The 21,771-nt window shown below is 46.7% G+C and overlaps 1 protein-coding gene across 1 annotated transcript in view; it reads right to left on the reverse strand.

Annotated features, from left to right (window-relative positions):
- The window catches only part of FSTL4 (follistatin like 4), a gene marked incomplete at both ends in the record, with an annotated part of 245,959 nt that overhangs the window by 88,649 nt on the left and 135,539 nt on the right, over positions 1 to 21,771 (reverse strand). Inside the window, one exon of the mRNA XM_082490055.1 lies at positions 21,269 to 21,389. Coding sequence (XP_082346181.1) covers positions 21,269 to 21,389 — 121 coding nt within the window. The remainder of the gene's footprint in view (positions 1 to 21,268; positions 21,390 to 21,771) is intronic.

A 21,771-nucleotide genomic window follows, 5' to 3' on the forward strand; every position in this document is an offset into this window, starting at 1 on the left:
TCATCTCTGTTTGCTCGCGGTTTCTGTCCTCCCATTTCTTGCCGGAGAAGCAGACTCGGCGTTGGCCAGGCACGGGCGGCATCTCCCAGAGGGTTTGCACATCGGCTCCCCGCACTTTGGGTCCCCGAGACGCCTCTGCAGAACTTCTGGCGTTTCGCACCGAGCAGCCCGTGGCCACCTAAGGGCATTCAGACGCCAGCGCTCCACTGAAGAACCCCCAACGTCACTTCTCCATCTCGATTACGCCGCTCAAACGCCCATCTCATTTCCATCAGGCGAGACGAGGGGATTCTGGCCCACAGCCCTAATTTCATTTCATTTAGCCTCCAGTCACAAGTCTTCTTTTTCTGTTGAATTATTAGCGGAGAGCATGAAGATGTATGGTCTGCCAAATATGTTTAAATGACTTTTTGGTCCCCATCATCACCAGGAGAAAGCCAACAAGACCTGTCCAATCTATCTAAATAGGGATGGGAGGGAACGGGGAGGAGATGACAGCATTTAATGAAGCAGTAAAGAACCGACGCTTTCAAAAGAGATGATAGACCCTAAATAAGTCAATATAAAATGGTAACAATGGCATGATTGCCCAATTGTATCTTCACAGTATGCCCCTTCAAAACAGCTGTATACATTTCTGCCCTCTGGTTTCGAGGCAGACACAAGCAATATCTTAAGTGACGCAGTCCTCTGACTGCAGCAACAGCAAAAAATTATAAAAAATATAAAAATCCCCGCACAAAGCCGCGTAGGCCCACAGGCCACTTGTCACCTGCCGTCAGAGCAGAACGGTTCGTCTGGGACGCGCGATGGAGGATCTGGCAAAAGAAATTCCCCCTCAGCCTCAGGACGTGTCATGTCTGCGACAACACCCTGCAGGTTTTCACCTACCCCTTGGCTCGGCTGCCCAAGCACAACCAATAAGCATTTCTATTATTTTTGGTAAAATATATACCTTATGTAAGCAGTAAGGGCCACAAAACCTAGATGGGAAAGCTGCTCTGTTTTTTGAAGGGCTAACGGGCAAAGGGAAACAAAAGATAGAGGAAATACTAATTCCTTAAAGTCTACCATTGCTGGAATTCCTAGAAGTAATGTAATTAAGAAGGAATAGGGGAAAAGTTCTTCTATTTCAGTATCAGACATTGCTTCAGGCAGTTTACACGCCCACTGTGTGCATTCTTTACCAAAACACGGCAGAGACCCAGTCTTCAGAAAGGGTAAGCGTGCGAGGGGCGGCTACCTGGAAACCGAACACCAGGGAGGTGTTTCCCCTGAAATCACTCAAAATGACTGGTTTTACGGGAGGAAACAGCTTGACTTCAAGCTGCCAGAACATCCCACACTCTCATTCAAGTGTCATACTAACATAAAGAAAAAAAAAAAAAGTATATTATAATAATTGCAAGTAGTTATGGCAGCCAGACTAAATCTATCTGAAAAGTTCAGGGAACCACATCTCCAACTTTCAGTCTTTTCTTGCTCTTCTGCATGAGATGACGCTGCAATTGCGCGTCTATCGTTACGCAGCACAAGCAGTGAACAAATTACTAAAAAAAATTCTGTTCCCTTCCAAGAACACAGGATAGCATCCGATTGCAATGTATAGGTTATCTTAACACAGTAATACACGAAGTCACCTGTTTTTCCCAAGTTGAAGTATTCTGTACTCCATATGAACATATCACGACACAGTTCGTGCCTGGAGGATCCTACAGTGTGAAAGATCTTGCCGTGTTATGACATGCACCGATTTAACATAACTCTGTTTGTTTTGATTTTTCTACTGCTGTCTTTGAGGAGAGAAAAATACAGAAAACAGCACTGGAAAAAGAAAAGACTTTGAATTGTATTTTTGTGCAAATGAAGAGAAGATAAACTCTGTGTCCTCTCTTAACATATTTCTGCTTGCCCATAGATGCAATAAAAAGCAGCCTACTAAAAGCTTTTCATCCCTCCGAGAAAAGAATAGTCTAAAAGAAAAATGAGTACTCTAAACAATTCTAAGCAGTCAATTTGTTAAGCAACCATGCAAGTTGCTTCTGCTTGGAGCAACAGAGCAATGCCAACAAGAGCTGCAAACTGCCGCGTGAGCTGCATCAGGATTAATTACGTTATACTACAACGTCTGCATGTAAGGAGAGCAAAAGAATGAAATGGAATTTTAGCTGTTTTCGGCCAGCACGGAAGCTGGTTAGGCTACTGGCTTCTGTAAGCGGATAGACAGCTTAAAGGGAGGTCAATCGAGCTGCTTCTCTTCTTGCCATGCGCTGATTTAACCTCTTGGAATCCGAATGCTCCGTCATAAGCAAAGCAGAGATGGAGGGTGTGAGACCAAGTTGCGGTGGGACATGTTTAAAGCGGGTTGGTCGAGTTGCTTGAACTATTATGTTCAAAAATCTTTCATGAAATAAGAACAGAGGAGCAGTAGATACCCTGTGTTTAACGAGCACGTCCTACCAGGGGAAACTAAAACATGGTTCATAGCAATGCCATTCTGCTGTTACTCGTATTACAAATTAACGAAGGAAGAAGATAACTTACTCGACAACAAACATCCGAGCATCTGCTTGTGCTTACGAAGGAGCATCTCCACCAGCGCTGGCACTGAAGCACCCAGCCCGAGGTGGATTGGCTTTGGTACCTAAGATGACGTGAGCGCCCAAGGATGCCCTCTGCCTGGGGGCGGTTCAGCAGGACCTTCTCCTCGGTGCGTTCCCCTGTGCCTCCAGGCAGTGAGCTTATTCTCCAGTGTCTCCCTCAGTTGGGACAAAAAGATCACTTTTGTTTCCTTCGCAGTTGTTTTTTAGTAAGGTTTGGAGTATTTAAAACTTTTGCCTCTCATCCAAGGTGACTGAAACTAGTAGACAGGCTCAACAGTCTGGGGGGAGGTGGGGAGATGAAGCAAACAGACACCTGCCAAACACATGAAAACGATCAGTACCGGAATACTGCCATCAGATCCCAGACTGAACCTTTCCGGACAGCCCAGCAAGGCTGAGACACGGGCTCTTCCCTGCCCCCCTGCAGGAGAACTTGCTCAGGAAAAAAAATCTTTTCGTATGTTCTTATTTGCTGTTTCGAGCCAGGTAATACGATGGAAAAAGACCCACTGTTTGCAGTGCCCTGACAAAGGCAGTGATGTAAAGGAGCACTGCTGCTTTTTAAAAAAATCCCCTACGAGGGAACTGACAGGTGGGTCACTTCTATAAATTCAGGTTCAGTGATTTAAGGACACAGCCTTGGAGCGCAGACGGTGCCACATTCCCTTTCTTACTGTTTTCTACAAGAGATGTTCTTTTTTTCTGGGAGACAGCCAGGCTGGGCAGTCCCATATTCTGCAGGGCACAGTTACTCAGTTCAGCCTCGGAGGCTTTCTTCAAGAACCCTTTCTTCATCTTCTCCGGCTACCCTCACAGCAGACTCAGCTGCCGAAGAGGCTGACACGGCTCTTCCCCGATAGCCACAAATATCACCCCGTAACGGCCGGGGGCAACCAGTCAGCTCTTCAGCGGCTGCGGCCAGCTGCCAGCATCACCCAGAGCAGTCTCACCGGTATGGTCCAACACAGTCCCGGTCAGTTGTGGAAACCAGGATCTGCCCCTCCGCCCTCCTCCTCACGGCCATCCCCTCCCCGCTCCCACCCCTCTCCTGCGGAGGGACCTCTGGGGGCAGCAGCCCCCATGTCCCCCCCAACTCTCCTAACCAGAGAGACCTGCCCAACCGCTTGGCGTCCACCAGCCAGGACCAAACACTCCTTATCTTCCTGCACGTTTGGGAGGACGGTGATAAACTCCATCTGTCCCCCACAGCATCAGCGCTGCTGCGTACCCAATACCTGGTGAACGGCTTCTTCTTTTCTATAAAAACGAAACAATATCTTCTCTTGGAAAAGCTTTCTTTCGTGGTCCAGGGACCTCTAACTTTTATGACCACAATTAGGTCATGTTTATATATTGCAGTGAACTGATGGCATTTAAATCACAGGAAAATCTGGCACCTCAGTCCTATAGTTTCTCTCTCTTTTCGGCGAAAGGGGGCTTCGAGGGAAACCACCTGTAACAAACGCATCACTTTTAAAAATCCGGAGCACGATCCTTTACCCGCCTTTGGAAATCGCTCCTCAACACTACAGTCATCTCGGCTTCAAAGTTGCTCCAGCCCTCTTGTGCGATACACAGAGGCGCCCGTCTCGGACTGCGTTTGTTAAGACTTCAGAGGGAGATAAATAGCGGCTGGTGGCAGCGACCCCCCTGCACCCCCGGCTCACACCAGCAGCGCAGCGGGTGGTGACGCGCGAGCGGCGATGGCAAGGTCACATTCTGGGGAGACATCACTCTGAGGCACGCCGAAAATGAAGTAGAGGTAAAGTTTTCTTCAGAAGTTTCCATTTGAACTAGAAGGCAGTTGGGCTTTTTATAAGAAGGGAAAAAAATAAATGCAATGTTCAGCATGAAAAGCCTTTGCAGCAGCGAGTGACAACGGCACCGTAACGGGATCTGTGTTTGAATGGGCCATGGCCACACTGAGGATGGCCCATCACAGAACCGCTTTGGTTGTTAAGATCATCGAGTCCCACCATCAGCCCAACGCTGCCAAACCCACCACTAACCCACGTCCCTCAGCACCACGTCTGCCCCTCTGTTAAACACCTCCAGGGACGGCGACTCCACCACTGCCCTGGGCAGCCCGGTCCAGTGCTTGACAAGACTTTTGGGGAAGAATTTTGTCCCAATATCCAATCTAAACCTCCTACGGCAAAGGGAGCTCCCTGAGTGAGGCAGGCAAAGCTCTGCTGCACTCGGCATGAAGCTATTGGGATCTTCAGGCACTGGTTGTACTGGGAGAGATCCCAACAGCCATCTATTTGGCGCTGGTTGCAGGAAAAGGGTCTTAAAAGACTTAAAGTATACAGGAAAGTGCACCTCTGGAGGGTGGGAAAAGCAAAAAGCTGAACACTATTGAAAAAAGCCCGCGCAACACACTTTTCTGATCATTGAGAGCTGCTGCGAGAGCGACAGAGCGCCCAAACCCGTCCCCTCGGCCAGCCCTGCCCCGCCGCCCCCCCAAACCCGTCCCCTCGGCCAGCCCTGCCCCGCCGCCCCGCGGCACGGAGAGACGTGCGGGGATCCCGTGGTGGGACGTGGTGGAGTCGCCGTCCCTGGAGGTGTTTAACAGAGGGGCAGACGTGGTGCTGAGGGACGTGGGTTAGCGGTGGGTTTGGCAGTGTTGGGCTGATGGTGGGACTCGATGATCTTAACAACCAAAGCGGTTCTGTGATGGGCCATCCTCAGTGGGGCCGGATCCCACTTAGCCCAGACTTCGTTACTCGCAATTTTAGGCGAGCACGGGACTCACTTGAAATGCAAACCTGCGTAAGTGGCTATGACAGAGAGGTCACCAGTCCCTTTGATGCACGTAGTAAAAAAAAAAACCAAACTGAAAAAGTGTTCACAAAAAGATGAAGAGCAATAAAGTTCTTGGGGGGTGTAATAAAAGATTCCCGGTAATAATTTGCAGGCCATTTTAGAAATGAAATCTTAATAATAGAAAGAAATTGCAAGAAAGTTCCCCGTGTAGGTCTTGCTATTTCCAGCAGTTCTTCAAACTCATTTTGATGTGTTTGCTCTACAAACTCAGACTCTAACCAATTTCTTCAGATGATGGGTAAAACCCAAGGAAAGTTCCTGTCATTTTGATTTAACTAAAACCCTGTGATCTGACGAGATTGGGATGTTGACACTGTAACATTGTTCAAGCATACAAAATTGTGAATACCTTTTCTAATATATGGATGGTTCTCTCCTGTGCCTCGTAGAGGACACGTACTCTGCCAAGGAAACTCCACTGCCGCAGCTACAGCTCACCCAAATTAATACTCCGGTGAAAAAGGCTCCATTTTTAGGAATGGCAGAGCTTGCAACGCCTAATTCGCTCTCACAGAGTCGCACCGTTATTTCCACATCTCCACATGCCATAACATAAGGAATTAATGCTGATGTGGATGCGTCTGGTGAGAAGTTTGTAGCGCAGGAATGAGTGAACTCGCAAACTTTTCCACGTGTGGTGCCAACGCGCTTCCTTCTCCTCCGGAGAGGACCGGGACATTGGAGACTGCCCACGGCCGGAGGAGGAGGAGGACATGGCAAATCCTGCAACAGATATGGTTAAGAAGGGTTTAAATGGGGAAGAAGTGGTTTCTTTCTTACTCTGGTTAGAAAGAGAACCGTGAGACAAGAGACATGAATTACCCTTGAATTTTCCGAATTTTCCAAATTTTCAGTGTCTGTGAATTGAAGAGAGACGCTGTAGCCCCCGACAGCTGAGACCCGTCCGCTATTGGCGCAGAACAATTTCTAAGCACCGAAAAAACCCTTCGAAGCATCTCTTGGACATCGATAGTCAGATTTCACAAGAGTTATGCACGGAGGAAGCTTCGAAATCCCTTAATTTGCCAAAATGGGAATTGCTCGTGTTCCTCCTGTGTCTTCATTTGGAAACCTTTCCCTTTATTTCCACCAGAGTAGAAAGAGGCAGGCATGAAAAAAAAAAAAACAACCCAAGTTAATTGAGACGAGCAAGGCAGGCAAGCGCCACGCGGGGCTGGAGGGGCAGGCGGCAGCCCCCGTCCCACCGCGGGCAGCGGCAAGAGGGGCTGCTCTGAACCGGGGCCACTGGGTGCCGGGAAACGGGACTCCTCCTCTGGGTATTTTATTAGCCTGCTGAAGGCAGGCCGGGATAAAGAAAAACCCAAAATAAAAAAAATAAACGAGCAGTTCCTGTTACTCCTCGTGCTGTTTTTCCCTCCAGGGCTGTCGCCGGCTCATTTATGTATTTACCAGGTGGGCTGTCCCCGTGAGAGATGCCTCGGTGATTTTATGGAGTGGGAAAAGAAGATTTCCAAAAGAAACAGATCGGAAGGAGGTTTCTCAGCACTTGAGACCGCAAATATTTATAGATAGGTGTGTTGTGACACATGAGCAATTCCACTGAAAATAAATGAGCTTTTTAAAAATTATTAAAGTTACGGGTGTATGCGAGGGGAATTGGATAGCCAGAGGTCAGACCAGCCTGAACCTGGAAGAGGCAAAAACCGGTAGAGTATGCAGAATTTGCATTTCATAGACAAACTTGATAGAAGAGATAACGGATTTACAAGAAGCGGCATACTTCAAAGCCGGCCACTGCTGGGTTCGCTGGAGACCGGCGCGGCCCCCGCCTAACCCGGGGCTCACCCGGGCTCCCCACTGCAAATCCACCCCGACGACTAATTAAATACCGCCTCGGCACAGCAAAATCATCTTGCTTAGTTTGACTCATTATCAGGTACTTCTTCACAAGGTAATTGTAAGAGACACACTAAGGCTCACTTACTGTCTTGACACGGCTGTTTTAACACCTACAACATTTTTTTGGCTACTTGCGGAGCCCAGCACCAGTCATCCCCACCGCACCCAGTCAAACCAGGTATTTCAAACGACTTAAACATCTGATGGCTTTTGAAGCCAATTTGAAATTAGTTGGGCCTCTCAATCCAGCTCCTATGGGGCATCGTCCACAAGAACTAATAACAACAGTAATAATAACGACAGGAAACCAAAAATGCCCACCAGAAGTGCCTCATCAGATATTTCAACCTCTTCTATGAGCAACTTCTGTCTAATCCTCAGAGTAACTTACCCAGCGCGCTGACAACAGACACGTAATGAAATTGCTTCGCCACTGGCCCTGCTGGTTTCTTCAAAGTTTCTTTTATTATCGGAAATTTTTTGATTACTTAACACATTTTTTGATTGCTTTGATTACTTAACTTACAGCCCTTTTGGTGGCATGGGCAGAAGAACGCTTGCAAAGCCGGATGGAAGATCTGAAACTCAAGAGGGTCACCACGCGGGAGGGTTAAGGCGATGGCTCTGTACCACGCGGTACCGAGTCCCCCGGATTCCCTTTCCCCTCCCCTCTTGCTTTCTCCTTAAAGGAAATTACACCTGCCGAGTCTTCCCTTGCCTGATGTTTAACAAAAGGAAAGCCGATCAATGATGGCTCGGAGCTGCTGGTCTTCTCCCAGGAGCCAGAAGAACGAAGATAACCTGCCACTCTTTTTTTTTTTTTTTTTTTTTTTTTTTTATTTTTAAAGCTCTTGGACACACGATGCCTATGGCAGGGAAAAATCTTTTATTCCCCAAAGTCCTCTGTTAAAGAGCTCTTGCCGAAAAGGAATCTAACAGTTCATTACTCCTATCTGCTCGACACACTTTTGACATAATTGTATTAGTGCCCCGTCGCAGGGCTTGAAAAGTGAAATCTGGAAAGCGGTTTATTTATTTGCGGAAGCCCCGTTTATGCACTCGAATACAAACCATGTTATTTGCAGTTCCTGTAATTTGTTTAAAGCATTAGGTTCAAGAGGCCACCTGTGCTAATGCATCAAAGGAGTAAGCAGGTTACTCTCACTCGATTTAAGAAAGGAGAAAACTACTTTCTGAGCCAAATCCCTCCCGTCAATGCTTTCGCTTTCACTGAACTGCAGCCAGCGAGGCTGCCGGGTAGGGGGAACGTGAAAGGGGAGAGCAGGAGGAGCCCAGTTTGTTCTTTCATTTCTACAGCATCCCTCTCCTTCACGGGAGCCCGGTAACGCCGGCAGGATGTGCTGCTCTCCGGAGGAGTCAGTGCATTAACGGCCCCTCCGGCGCCCGCAGGTTTGTATTTCTGCTGTGTCAGCATGTTTCACCATCACCCCGGAGCTCCTCTCTGGCAATGAAAACACATTGCCATTCTCTTTGAAAGCGATTTGACTTGGTGGGTGTCCACGTAGCGCTGCAAGACGAATGCACGCTATGTCCATTGTAAATTGCTTTCATCTTCCATTCAGCTATAGTCTTTGGATGTCGATGTATTAATTACAACCCACGGTGCCTGTTCCTCACGTTACACTGAAGTACTCAATAAATACCAATTAACATATTGGAGTCTTTCCATGAATGTATCTTGCCTGACTTGGAGTGAATGGGATCATAAAAATACATCTTAAAAGAAAATAAGGAGGATGATAGCAATTCTGTAGCAAATTTAGACTCACATACATCTCGTATTTTAGCAGCTGATGGGTTAGCAAATTGCATTGAAAGCAAAACAACTGTCTTGGCCCTGCCAGAAGATGTGTGACACCTCACAGCAGACTCCAAACCAGTCTACCTAGGAAAGACACACGTACATTCTGTGGTTTATACTGCACTGTATATGTACTAATGGTGAAAATAATCCCAATAATAATTCGTGTTAGAATGAGTGGAGATGTAGTCGCTAAACCAGTCGGAACACATGTCCATTTTATACCTTCTTAAGCCCGTAAATCACCACATGGGCTTGTCTCAGGGGCTGGAGGTGATTTTGGTGGCTACCACAGTGTCACATGAATTAAAGATGGACAGTGCAGACTTTTATGCTGTCTTCTGCAGCAGAATTTGGCACAGAGCTCTTTTTGTTGCTACAATAAACTGCAGTCCCCTGAAGAGAAAAGACTGAAGGGAACAGCCTCTGATAGCAGTAATGGCCAAACGCAACCAGATGTTATCACTACTTCTGAAACAACTTTGCCTCCGGGTCCTACAGCAATATAAACCCTATCTAGTGATGCCTGTACATCAGCTACAGACACCAGGTCTGCCATACAATCATAGAATCCTTATGGCTGGAAAAGGCCTTTAAGATCATCGTGTCCAACCGTTATCTAACTCTGCTGGGCCCACTTCTAAACCACATCCCTGAGCACCATATCTAGAGAGCTTTTAAATACATCCAAGGATGGCGATTCAACCACTTCCTTGGGCAGCCATGCTCTTCTTCGGATTTTTAGGGCAGAAAAAGGAGTTTTGGTTCCGTCTGGTCTGGTCTGTTCATGAATCTGGGTTGCCCTGGTGCAGGAAGACACACAGGACGGGAAGGTCCACGCCTCCCACCCAGCCAAGGTGTCCTCAACAGGCAACCACAGCTTTTCTCTGCAGGACTCGCATATTAAAGAAGACCACAATAGCATTCTGAAGAATAATAAAGATATGAGATTCCATTCCTGCCAAACAGGCCCTGACGGATGGTTCATTTTTAACTTCATTGCTGTGAACTGCAGGAAATGGTAACTTCACGTGTGGACTCACACCCACAAATGAGTAGTTACTCTCTAGAGGAACCCACTCCTGCAGATAACCCACCAGGTTTTTGGGAAGATGCCGAGTAGCAGGCGACACAGCACGTCCTTCTGCAGTTTCACCACACAGGCATTACCAAATGCTTCTCCTCCGGCTCCCAAGTTTATTACGGGCATCGAGGAGGGCTGTGCTAACGGAGACACCCAGGACAATATTCAGCCTGGACCAGCAGCAGCAGTGCTGCCTCTCCTCTCATCACACTGCTCAGGGCTGCGCACGCAGCTCCTGAATTTTCATGGCAGAAATGACTTTTATTTTTTTTTTCCCCCACCAGCACCGGGTTCCTTAGATCAATAGCCTCTCGGAGGTGAGCAGAATATAAAAGGGAAGACATTTGTGCAGCAAAATTTTTATGAGTCTGACTCTGACAGCTATCAAATAACAGCTGTGAGACTGTATATTAAAAATACGCATGTAGTGCCTTTGCTGTAAAAACAAACGGTGCAGTGGCACTGCCTGAACTTGGCCAACACGGTGTCGTGCCCGGCGATGGCTCGTGGGTTTTCAGGGGCAAACCAACCTGGCTTTTTTTTTTTCCTTTGCTTCCCTGCGTGGACAGGAGGACGGCCAACCAGGCTGCAGGCGTCGCTCCAGCAAAGGGGGCGCGATGGACAACGCCGCTCCGTGGGAGCACCCAACGCTGGGGAAAGCGGAATTTTCTCCGTGATTAAAATGAAGCGTGAATGACACGGCCAACCGGGTCACAGAGCCAGACAGGTGAACAAAACCACAGGAAAAGTTGGTCTGGGCAGCATCTTTCGGGAAAAACTTCAACATCGGTCTCTCCCCGAAAGCACCATCAGCAGCAGCTCCACCAGCGCCGAGCCCTGCCCTGGACCGACGGGAAATCAGGCTGGGGGAGGACCCTGGGAAACACAGTTCACGTCCTGCAAGTGTATTTTGAATGTCACCCTGCTCTTTCAAGCTCTCAGTTCTCCCGTTTAATTTCATATTTAAAAGGTGCATATACCTTACGAAATCACAGGATAAGGATATTTTTATTCTCTCTTTTCACCCCGCGCCTTTTTCTGGTGCTTTGCTTTGAAATGACTGCCATTCCCGCGCCCTGTTCTGTCCCTCTCTGCACTCCCTCCCCACTCCACCAGTTGTTGGGGCTGTGGTGGACAGTGCTACGAGCCCACGCCGGGTTTCAGCTGGCCACAGAACAGGACTGCTCCAAATGCCCTTGGGTGTCCAGCGGGTACCGTGACCTTTTCTAACACATCGTTCAGGTTTGCATGATGAACGGAATGACCGATAAAAAGAAAAAAGCCACCGCACACTTAGCACATTTCTGGTTTTCTTCTTGGTAAATCACAGCTGCAAATTACTTCTCTAAGCAGCAAGTTTCTAAAAATACCGCCGGGATGTCAGCGCATGGACCGCAGTGGAAGTTATAGGATCTAAGTGTGGCTTAAAGCAGGAGTTCAATGGGACCTGTACTTACTGGTTTGCGCAAAGAGAAACAAAAATTCTGCAGATGTAGTTTATATGCTCCAGAGGGAAAATCTGACGGCAGAAGCGGTGCTTTGGAGGAGCGGCAGGCCGGAGCTCCGAGTTATTTATTTCTATGGATGGCTCTTGATGTTCTTTCTGAAGTTTTGATCATCAAGAAACTTGAGAATGAGCTTTTTATGATGGTGCTAAAGACAGACATCGGCAACAGCTGAGTTTCACCTCAAATCCTGATGCCACTGAAGCATCTCTGAAGCTTTTTACTTTTCTATAAAGGCTAGCGCCTTTTTTTTTATTCTTTTTGGAAGTATTAAAGCAGAACCGACCTTTGAGTTCAGAGTATTCAATTTCCTACCGCTATTTTTTTCAGCTTCTTTCTGGACATCCTGGATTTGTCAAGGAGATTTTCTCCTGTGAAGAACATGAAATAAAACCATCTCAGCTGTGGCTCTACATAAATCGTATCATTGCACTGGGGATGTGTACTGTACTTGGTAATTTTCCGATGGCTGCTCTGGCATTTTGATTAAAAAATTAGCACTGCAGCTCCGTAGTGCTATACAGTACCAATAAAGTACGTGCTAGACGGACCAAGAACGGGCTGACGGACAGCTCTCAAAAAGCATTTCTCAGAGGGAACCACTCAAACGGGGCCGTTTCCAGCAGCGCTGCATGAAGAGTCATCCAAAGCCCAAATCTGTTCAACATCTCTATCAAGATCTGGAACGAACGCAGAAATCCCAGCTGACATTACGGACACCAGCGAGTGGTGGAGCGGAAGGCAGCACTGAGGTACTGAGCTTTTTGGGCTGGCCGGTAACCTGCGCCCATGCACAATGAAATATTTTAATATAACCACGTATACAGTTATATATAACACATTGACCACACGTCCAGGAATGAGGAATGCAGGACAGAACCCTACAATGAAAACCAGACGAGGTAACTAATCCTGCCCCCCACCTTTAGCAGGGAAAAGGGTCAGTAAGTGACTAAACACACACATCAGTGGCCAAAGACCAGTGTGATCCCTGCCTGGATGGTGGGGAGGGGTAACACAGGGCATGGGGGAGATGTTGCTTCTGGACCGATGCCGGTGGTACCGAACCCAAAAGGTGGCAGGAGCTACCTAAGACAAACACAGCATTAATCAGGAGCGGCAGTTGCGGTAGACACATCTGAGACAGATGTTAGATAGACTTTTTCTGATACATGAAGGGACATTTTTGGCTTTAAAATCTACGAATCTGCTAAACTGGTCGAAGAAAAGATGAGTGGAGAAGCGATTCAAAGCATCCGTGAGATGCCTGAAAGGGCAAAGAGAGAGAACATCCACAGCAGCTCTCCTTAGATGAAGGCAGATTTCAAAAGAAAAATGTAGCTCTAGCAATTACCCGCGAGGAAAAACAGGTAGAGAAAACAAAAAACAGGAGGAAAACAGCAGCTAAGATGTTCCAGTCTGTAGGTAATAAAACAAGACCTCGGGAAGGCTGCCCAGGACGCGTCACACCTTTGACTTCGTATAAAATCTTACGCATTTTAACGACGGTTTTCCCCGTTTTTAGTGAAAAGACATTATTGCTTCATGACTGTGCTGCATTTGCTTCACAAATTCCTCAGAAAGACGGACCGAAAAAAAGTAAAAGCAAACGCAACGCGGAAAGTTTGGAGCCGATTTTCAGAAATGGCATCTGCTTTTGCAAGACCAGAGGAAGCCCCGGGAGAGCCCGTGGTTCCACTCCCAGCTCACTGAAAAGGCAAATCGTACTTTTGAGATCTCTACCTATGTGATCTGAAGGCACACACGTATGTTAAGGACTTTCAGCCGTTCGATGAGCTCACCAATATTTGCTTTTGCTGTTCGCTGACGTAATTCTGTGTCTGCGAGCAGCCGAAAATGCCGTTATTTGTGTCTGTGAAATTGCTTCAGTGAATACTGCCGGTATGGATCAAATAATTTTTTTTGAGAAATGGTATTTGCCTGGTTTTATGCGCCAGTGAGTCACTCATAAGCCCTTATAAATATTTAAATATTCTACTCCTGCAAGAGTGCGTGTAGACATTTGATATGGTTTGTACTACATCACCTCTGAAGCACTACTCCACATTGCAATTTCTTGCATTCAAACCCAAGATTAACAAATCAATGCACCCTGAAAAGCATCTTAAAATCACTAATACATTGTATTCTAGTGAGTTTTCTTTGCAATTTGTGGACAATAGATTTCCAATAACAACTTGTAATTAGTTCATTTTCTCTGACTCAGTCATTATGCATTAAGCCCGTTGACATTTTGCAGATGGTATCTTCTGAAACGAGAGGTATTTGAAAAACTAGTGGAGTTTGGCGATTCGCACGCGAGTGCACCGGTTCCAGAGTGCAACCGATACGTCTGCACAGAAAGAAACAGCAAAAGCAGTGTCAGATACTCCCTCTGCCTTTTTCTGAAAAAAATCTGGACGGCAATTCTTGACCAAAAAGCCTGAAACCACAATAATTTTAACCATGCCTACGTTTGCCGTTAATTCTGCCAAAATTTTATTTTAAATCATAATGCCCAAATGTATAAACTAAGCAGAGCAGAGCAGAAAACTGAACAGCAAACCTGGTTAGGTGAATTAATCTCTGATCTCAACATGGCAACGTTCCCTTTTTTGGCCTAAGGCAAAACCGTGTCCTTCCATCCACACGCAGCGTATTTTTCCCTGATCTGCGCATTCTCAGGTGTTTTCTCTGGGACGGTATTTCAGCATTTGAAGCATTTTTGCTTAGAATAAATTTGTCTTTCTTGCTACAAATTAATTCTGGTTTGTTTTTTTTTTTCCCCCCCTCTGAGAAAAATGCCTTTTACTTTCTTCAAAATGCAGCAAAACAATTGAGAATATACAAGAAAACCCGACTCTGACAGCTGTTTTGTGGAACTGCAAAATATGCAGGGCACTTTGCTGGAGCCCAGTGATAGATTTTAGACTCGAAGCTCAGAACTGAAGATATCTGCACAATGAGAAGCGCTTTAGAAGAGAGCAAAAAAGAAACCACCGTCTTTGCAGAACGTGTTTCTTCAATAGCAAGGGAGGAAGAAAGAAAAGAAAATCAAAGCAAGAAAATTTTCCCCTTGCAAAAATTACCTGCTATTAACATGGGGTAAGGGTGATCCCCGAAATCCCCAGCTGAGGGATCCCACCAGCCAGAAATCACATTTCCCAGTGCAACAGGATCATTCCTAGTGCTAAAGCCAGGCACCTCACGCTCCGCTTACGAGCGAGGCAAGGAGCTGGGTGCTTCGGAAGATGCCCTAAAAAGTCAGGACTTACTGAGCAGGGACACCCCGGGAGCTGATCAAAGGCGGCGCTGACCTGGAGCGCGTCCCCGGCATCGGCCCGCGCACGGAGAGCCCCTCACCGCCGCCTTCTGCCTCCCCTGCCTGCCTACAGCGCACCACCGCCGGCTCGCTCCTAATAAAGCCCCCCAAACCACCCCAGGGTCCCAGCTCAGCCGCCGAAACGCCGGTTACCAAATGCTGCTGCAGTGCCTCGAGCGCTGGTTATTTTTTCCTGCCAGCCCTGGCTCAGCCACTCCGGGCTCGCTGCAGAAATCAGGCTAAAGAGATCTAAATGCCCGCTTGTTCTTGGTTTTTAGTTTTGTTTGCGCCGTAAGATCGCGCTGTTAAATTCATCGTTCCAGAAAACGCCCCGTAAGCTGCCTCGCTCCTCAGGCGATGCTGCACATCGCTCCGCGAGGCGAGCAGGACCGGGTTGCCTTGGCCAGCTGAAGGCAACCTCATTTCTTCGCCGAGTAGTTCACATCACCTCTACCACTGCCTCCAGCCGAGAGGAGAGGCCGGCGCTCCCCGGCTCGCTATGGCGCGTTTGAAGTTTAGATATCACATAGCTCACAGGAGAAGCAAATCGATGTTGGTAAGCTAATGAATTATTTTCAAGTTTGTACCAGTATCCGCAGCAACATGAAAGAAAAATCACATCCCAGGGAGACTACAGCTGAAGAGGCAGAGCATAGTGCACAAATTGTCAATATTTCAGGACTGTGATTTGATCCTGTAGATATCTGTGCCTACAACATTGCTTAAGAGAACACCTCGAGCAAAACATTTTATCTCACAACATAGTTGTCCAATATAATTAACCGGGCTTGACCAATCTAGCTGGAAGGTAGCAGTAACCAACACCCCTCCCTACGCGCCGTGCCATCCAGGAGAACAGCTTCGGAAACTTGTGAGTAAACACTTCATCTGAAGGTGGAAGTTACAGACACAATTTCTGCGGGAACAGCTGCCTCGCCAGGCGGAGGTGGAACACACGTATTATGGACCTATTTTTCCACAGACAGGTATTCATTTTCTTCACACAGAATTTATTTATCACCTTCATTAAGATGAGATGTTACACTTCTGCAAGCTTCCTTCCTCACTCAACGCCTTCCTCACTCAACAACTCCCTCTCACACTTGACCCGACAGCCCTATTTTAGGTTTCGGTCCCTCTTCCTCGAGGTAGAGCCCGTCAATCTCAGTGTTTTGGGGACAATTATAGAGCTCTGTCCTAAAATAGTTTCCAGCAAATCAGAAATACGCAAACCTCAAAAATAGATCCGTTTTATGCTCTGCCCTTCCAGGGAGCCTCCGGAGGATGCCTAGAGGGGCCAGGGACGGATGGCTCACTCCTCTGCACCGCGGGGTTGCATTGCCTGCTGAGGAACGCAGCTTCTGGAGACGTCAGGAGCACTGCAGTAAATATGGAGCCAGTCCAACGCCATTCTCTGCCTTGGCAGTGATTTACCCAACACTCGTGCCCAGCCCAGGCTCCCGATTCATTTTTTCCCCATTTCATTCAAATTCACCTTTCCCTATGGTTTCTCAGTCCCCCGCTGCAGTGCTGGGAAAACCCCAGGACATGGGTCCACGCTGTGGACCGGTACCATCCGCCCTCCCCAGCTGTTATCCAACATTTCCCTGACCTCCTGCTGAAAGCGTATAGCCGGAGGAGATGCTTCTATATAGGAGCCCCTCTGCTGGGAGGACAGGCTGGGAGAGGTGGGGGGGTCAGCCTGGAGAAGAGAAGGCTGTGGGGAGACCTCAGAGCCCCTTCCAGTGCCTAAAGGGGCTCCGGGAGAACTGTGGGGGGACTCTGGGTCAGGGAGGGGAGCAATGGGACGAGGGGAAACGGTTTGACACTGAAAGAGGGGAGATTGAGATGAGATATTGGGAAGAAATTCTCGGCTGTGTGGGCGGTGAGCCCCTGGCGCAGGGTGCCCCGAGCAGCTGTGGCTGCCCCATCCCTGGAGGTGTTCAAGGCCGGGTTGGACGGGGCTTGGGGCAACCTGGGCTGGGGGGAGGTGGCCCTGCCCGGGGCAGGGGGTGGCACTGGATGGCCTTCAAGGTCCCTTCCAACCCAAACCATTCTATTATTCTATGATCCTGTTTTCACATGTGTCCATCGTGCTTTTTTTGATAAATATCAAGGACAGGTCAAAAAGGAAAATCTGAACTAAAACAGAATCAGAACTGCCCACAAAGACTGTAGCAGCATTATCAGAGAAAGTTTAAGAGAAGAGCACACTGATCCTGCAGCCTCTTCTGCATTCATTCCTGCATGAAATTTGCTCCTTCTAAAAAATATTTGTGCTCTTTAGATAATAACATATCAGAGATGATAACATATCCCTCATCTTAGAGAAACAGCAATTTTCTACCTACATGTAACATATATACATAAAGGCTTGGGAAAGAATGACTGGACTGAAAAATAACAATTTGGTTATTTTTCTTTCAAATTGCCATTGTGGGTTTTTTTGGTCCGGATATGATGTCGAAGATCTCAAGGTATCGCTGCAGAGCCACTACAAACTGTGCGATACAGCATCCTTTCCTGAGCCGCACCGGGAGGCGCAGGGCGCGCAGGGCGACCGCCGTGAGCCACGACGGCGTCGAGACGGGGAGATTACCTCGGGGGATAATTTCTAAGCTGACCAAGCGAACCACTCCTGGCGGTCCCTTACACAACCTCAGTCAAAAAGCCGTCTAAACCCAGTGTGACCCACTGGGAAGAGCTGCTGTGGGGGAGCAGAGAGGGCGGCAAAGGGCCATTTCTGCGCTTCCACAAAGGTAACGAAACGCAAAGGCAAGCTGCGAGAAGGGGATGGTGGTTAGGACGGCGCTCTAATTGGCAATGAGCTAGAATTTAAGGGGCTTTTATCACAGGGTTAATAACTTCTTATTAGCTAAACAACGTTGACAAGATAAAGCCAGTTTGATGGAATGCACGTTTTCCGTCTCTTCGACATATTTGCATTACAAATTGACCTGTCCGCATTGATGATAATATAGATCTAGAAGATTACACTGATTTTTTTCCCTTCAGCGAGGCTTTCACATCTGCCAACCTGCTACTTTCCCATTAGGGAAGACAACAGGAATGCCAAAAGTGACATGCCTAATTCTAATGACCTCCAGTCAGATACAGTTCCAGAAGTTATATCCAAAAATCACTCGTCTGAGCATATTTAAAGTATGACTCAGCTGGGCGATGTGCTTGCCAATTCACCAGCTCCTCTCCATGCGGATTAATTAGATGCAGGCTCAGCTTCAGCTCTTGTGACAACTAAGCCTTCCATTTATTACTCATTTATTGAATCTTTGTGACAACATAAAGAAAAGACAACCGACAAATATACTTGCTAGTACTCTCTCTATTTTTGGAATGTGAAAATCTCGAGATCATCATATTAAAAATGATTCTTTTACATTATGGTCCCGAGCCTGCTCATCTAATAAAATTCACTAATGAGAAATTAGAAGTTACCTACAGGTTGTTCTTGCCAGAGCTGCCAGGAGAGTATTTCATCCGTCTCATACATTACTTATGTATGATTAAGTAGATTTGAAAAGTGATACTTTAATCCTGTGTTAATTGATATTTCTAGTCATCTCCATGCGTGCAAGCGAACTCCTAGAAGTTGTATTCTTGGGATCTGGGAACCAAGGAACTTTCAGAATATCAGAAGAAAGATGATGGGGTTAGTAGGAGAGCCACTACTTCTGTCCATAATCCAAACCTGTGCATTAAGATGTGTATGCAAATGAGTAGCACGATTAGAAATTATCATTAGAAATATCACCTATCAGATGTAGCGCTTGTAAGGGTGAAACAACGTTTCAAAAAAGGTAAGAGACTGGATTATTCTCATCCATGCACTTTGCATTCACTTACACCCGATCAGTACAGATGGGGATCCAAAAAACCCTTTGAATCTCTGTGCGTCATAGAGAGAGACGATGGGTCAAGAGAGAGACACAGACGGGCAGAGAGCAAGAGACCATTTGGGGGCTCTGTGAGTTACAGGAAGGCCACGAGACTCTTTAACATGAAATGCAACTTCTAAAGCAGCACAAGAACGACAAATTGGAAAGCTCTTCACGTTATCAAGGTCATCTTCAAACCTTTCCAACACTGCGACACTACCCCAGAGCACGGTGCACCGAAACAGATGTAACGGAGTTTTTGAGAGGATAAATTAGATTGAGACTTTCTGATGTCACTGAATTCTGGTAATTATGTTCCTCGGCTTGCTGAGCAGCCATCCCCGCAGCCTGCTGCCAGCATGCAGAAACGAGTGGCTTGGGTGAACTTCAAGCAACAAAAGGATCACCCTAATGGGCCACAAATATGAAAAATGTGCGGCACGTTGTACCTTTGAACTACTGTTGCCAGCCAAATCCTGGCTCATGACGAACCGCAAATTTCATAAACGCTTAAAGGACCGCAAACCAAAGCGCGTGCTTAAGACAAGTGTTTGAAGTGGTTTTGAGATGTCTTTCCTACATTGTGTAATAAAGGAAAGGAAAAAGATATACTTTCCCCAAGCACTAAAGTTCGCTTACACAATCCCCCAAAATTCTAAAGCTGCAAGCAATAAACTTTGTTTTTAAATTAAAAACTGATGAGCCACTAACCACTAATAAAAGTGGAGATTCTGGGAAAATTGCGAACGGAGAATAGGTCTGATTTTCACCTTCAGATGGAGAACAATTCTCTTCATGCACAAAATCCTTTTGATAGACACTCATTGCTACGCCTTGGGTTTTGTTACAATATTTTTGCGGTTTATCGATTACTATCTCTGTTCATTGGCTAATATTTTGTACTTGTCTTATTTTCACTGCCTACTTAAAATTCGCTGAACCAAGAACTCATACAAACGACTCTTGGAATTTAGCTTCGAGTTGCTGTGACTTTCAGAACCCATTGATCCAAATATGCTCCCAAATAACTGCGTGTCGAGCCTTTATAGCTGGGTTAATTCACTTTATGGCCTTCTTAATGTATGAGGTTTTATGTTTTACTGTATATCTGCTGGTTTGAGTGTGCTCAGTTGAATTAAATGCATATGCGGTTCAAACAGGTCCAAGGTGACAACTGGGGCTAATTTTAAAGCACTTTAAACATTATTATCCGAAGTTTTGGGTTTTTTTTTAAATGAAAAGCCAGAAGTCAAGTAAGCAAACCACTCTCTTTAGAAAACAGGATATTTGGCAAAAAGAGAGGTTCTGCATTAGCATGGTGGCTCGCCAAAGAGCATCAAAGAGGAACGTGCTGCTGCGGGGCACGTGGTGACTCTCACGCACACCAAGTTTTTCCCACCCAGCCGGCACCGGAACAGAGTGCCCTGGTTTAGAAAGTGAAATCAAGAGGTACTGGAATGACTCGGTCTTTAAAATGCCAGAGATTTGAGAGTCCAGCTTAAGAGGTAACGAGCTGGTTATGGGCCTTTTACCTGCACTCAACAGTTCAACGGCTGAATCCTGGTTTTGTTTAAAGAGTGTTAAAAATGCCTTTGATAAACCCCGTAGAAGTACGCCGTAGCTCACTACCCTCACTGTCCCCAAACCCCCCCCCCACGTTCTGTCTGTCCTTTTTAGTCTCCCAAAGGGACAGGCATCAACAAAACTTCTGATCATACAGGTGAAGGAGGCAATGTGGGCCTCTTCCAGAGGACTTCGGCGAATGCTTACCTTAAAGCATGAACATAAAGCTATGAAGATAAATGGGATAACACAAGTAGTTATTTTTTCACGTTCAGTAGTTCGGTGATCTAGGGATGCTTGCAAATGGTGCCAAGATACGTACCGAGATCGCACACCACAATCCACTTACTTGCATGAAAATAAAAGGCAGAAAACATCACTCCCAGGCAGAATATTCAGTAAAACACCTTCCCCACAGCAAACTAACTCACATTACCGCATGACATTTGGTCAGGATCCAACCCGACTTCCTCAGGGTTACTCGGAAACCATATCTTCAGGTCAACAGACCTGCCCAGTTCACCAACGTCTCTCCATCGCCACCAGCAAGCAGCACAACAAAACACACAAGGAAACAGGAAGCCCCACGCACTTTTACCAACCTCCTCGTTCATGCTTATCCTTTGGAGCCCAGTAACCTCTAGAAACAAGCCTTCCCTAGTATTTTCAGGGCACTAGATACAAAAAGGGATTATCTTTGCTGATCGCGTCTGGAAAGACAACGTTGCCATGACAGATATCCGCATGCTTTCAACACCCAGGACAGACAAAAGCATCGGGGACTCACGGAAAGCTGTATAGAGCTCCTGCAGGGTTAAGCGGCCGTCATTGTTGTAATCATCAAACCGGAGAAGGTCTTCTAGCGTACAATCCAATAAATCATCTTCCAGGTCCTCCTTCTTCATTAGCTATAGCAAAGAGAAGAGGAAATCTTACATATAATCTAAAGCTACAGAGTGCCGTCTGGGCTCACACAGCAGATTTTCCATTAAACGACCTTTGGGGAAATGTATATCGATATATCCTATCTCTCGTCCATATTTGCTTTGTATCAAGATACAACCGATACTCGCATTCCTGCCGCAATTCACAGGCCATGGGCAGGTGATGATGAGGAGCCTCTTCCTTCAGCAGCAGCATAGAAACGCATTTTCGCTTTGCAAATGTATTGAAAAATAAATATTCAACAGGGATGAAGGAAAGTCTGTTTTTTCTCTCTCCTCTGCAGGTAAGGACGTAAGGGTATTCCTTCCTTTTAGGACTAGAATGGGCAAGAGTGGGTGGTGTATT

The sequence above is a fragment of the Vanellus vanellus genome (assembly GCF_965231255.1).
Source record: "Vanellus vanellus genome assembly, chromosome: 13".
NCBI classification, from domain to species: domain Eukaryota; kingdom Metazoa; phylum Chordata; class Aves; order Charadriiformes; family Charadriidae; genus Vanellus; species Vanellus vanellus.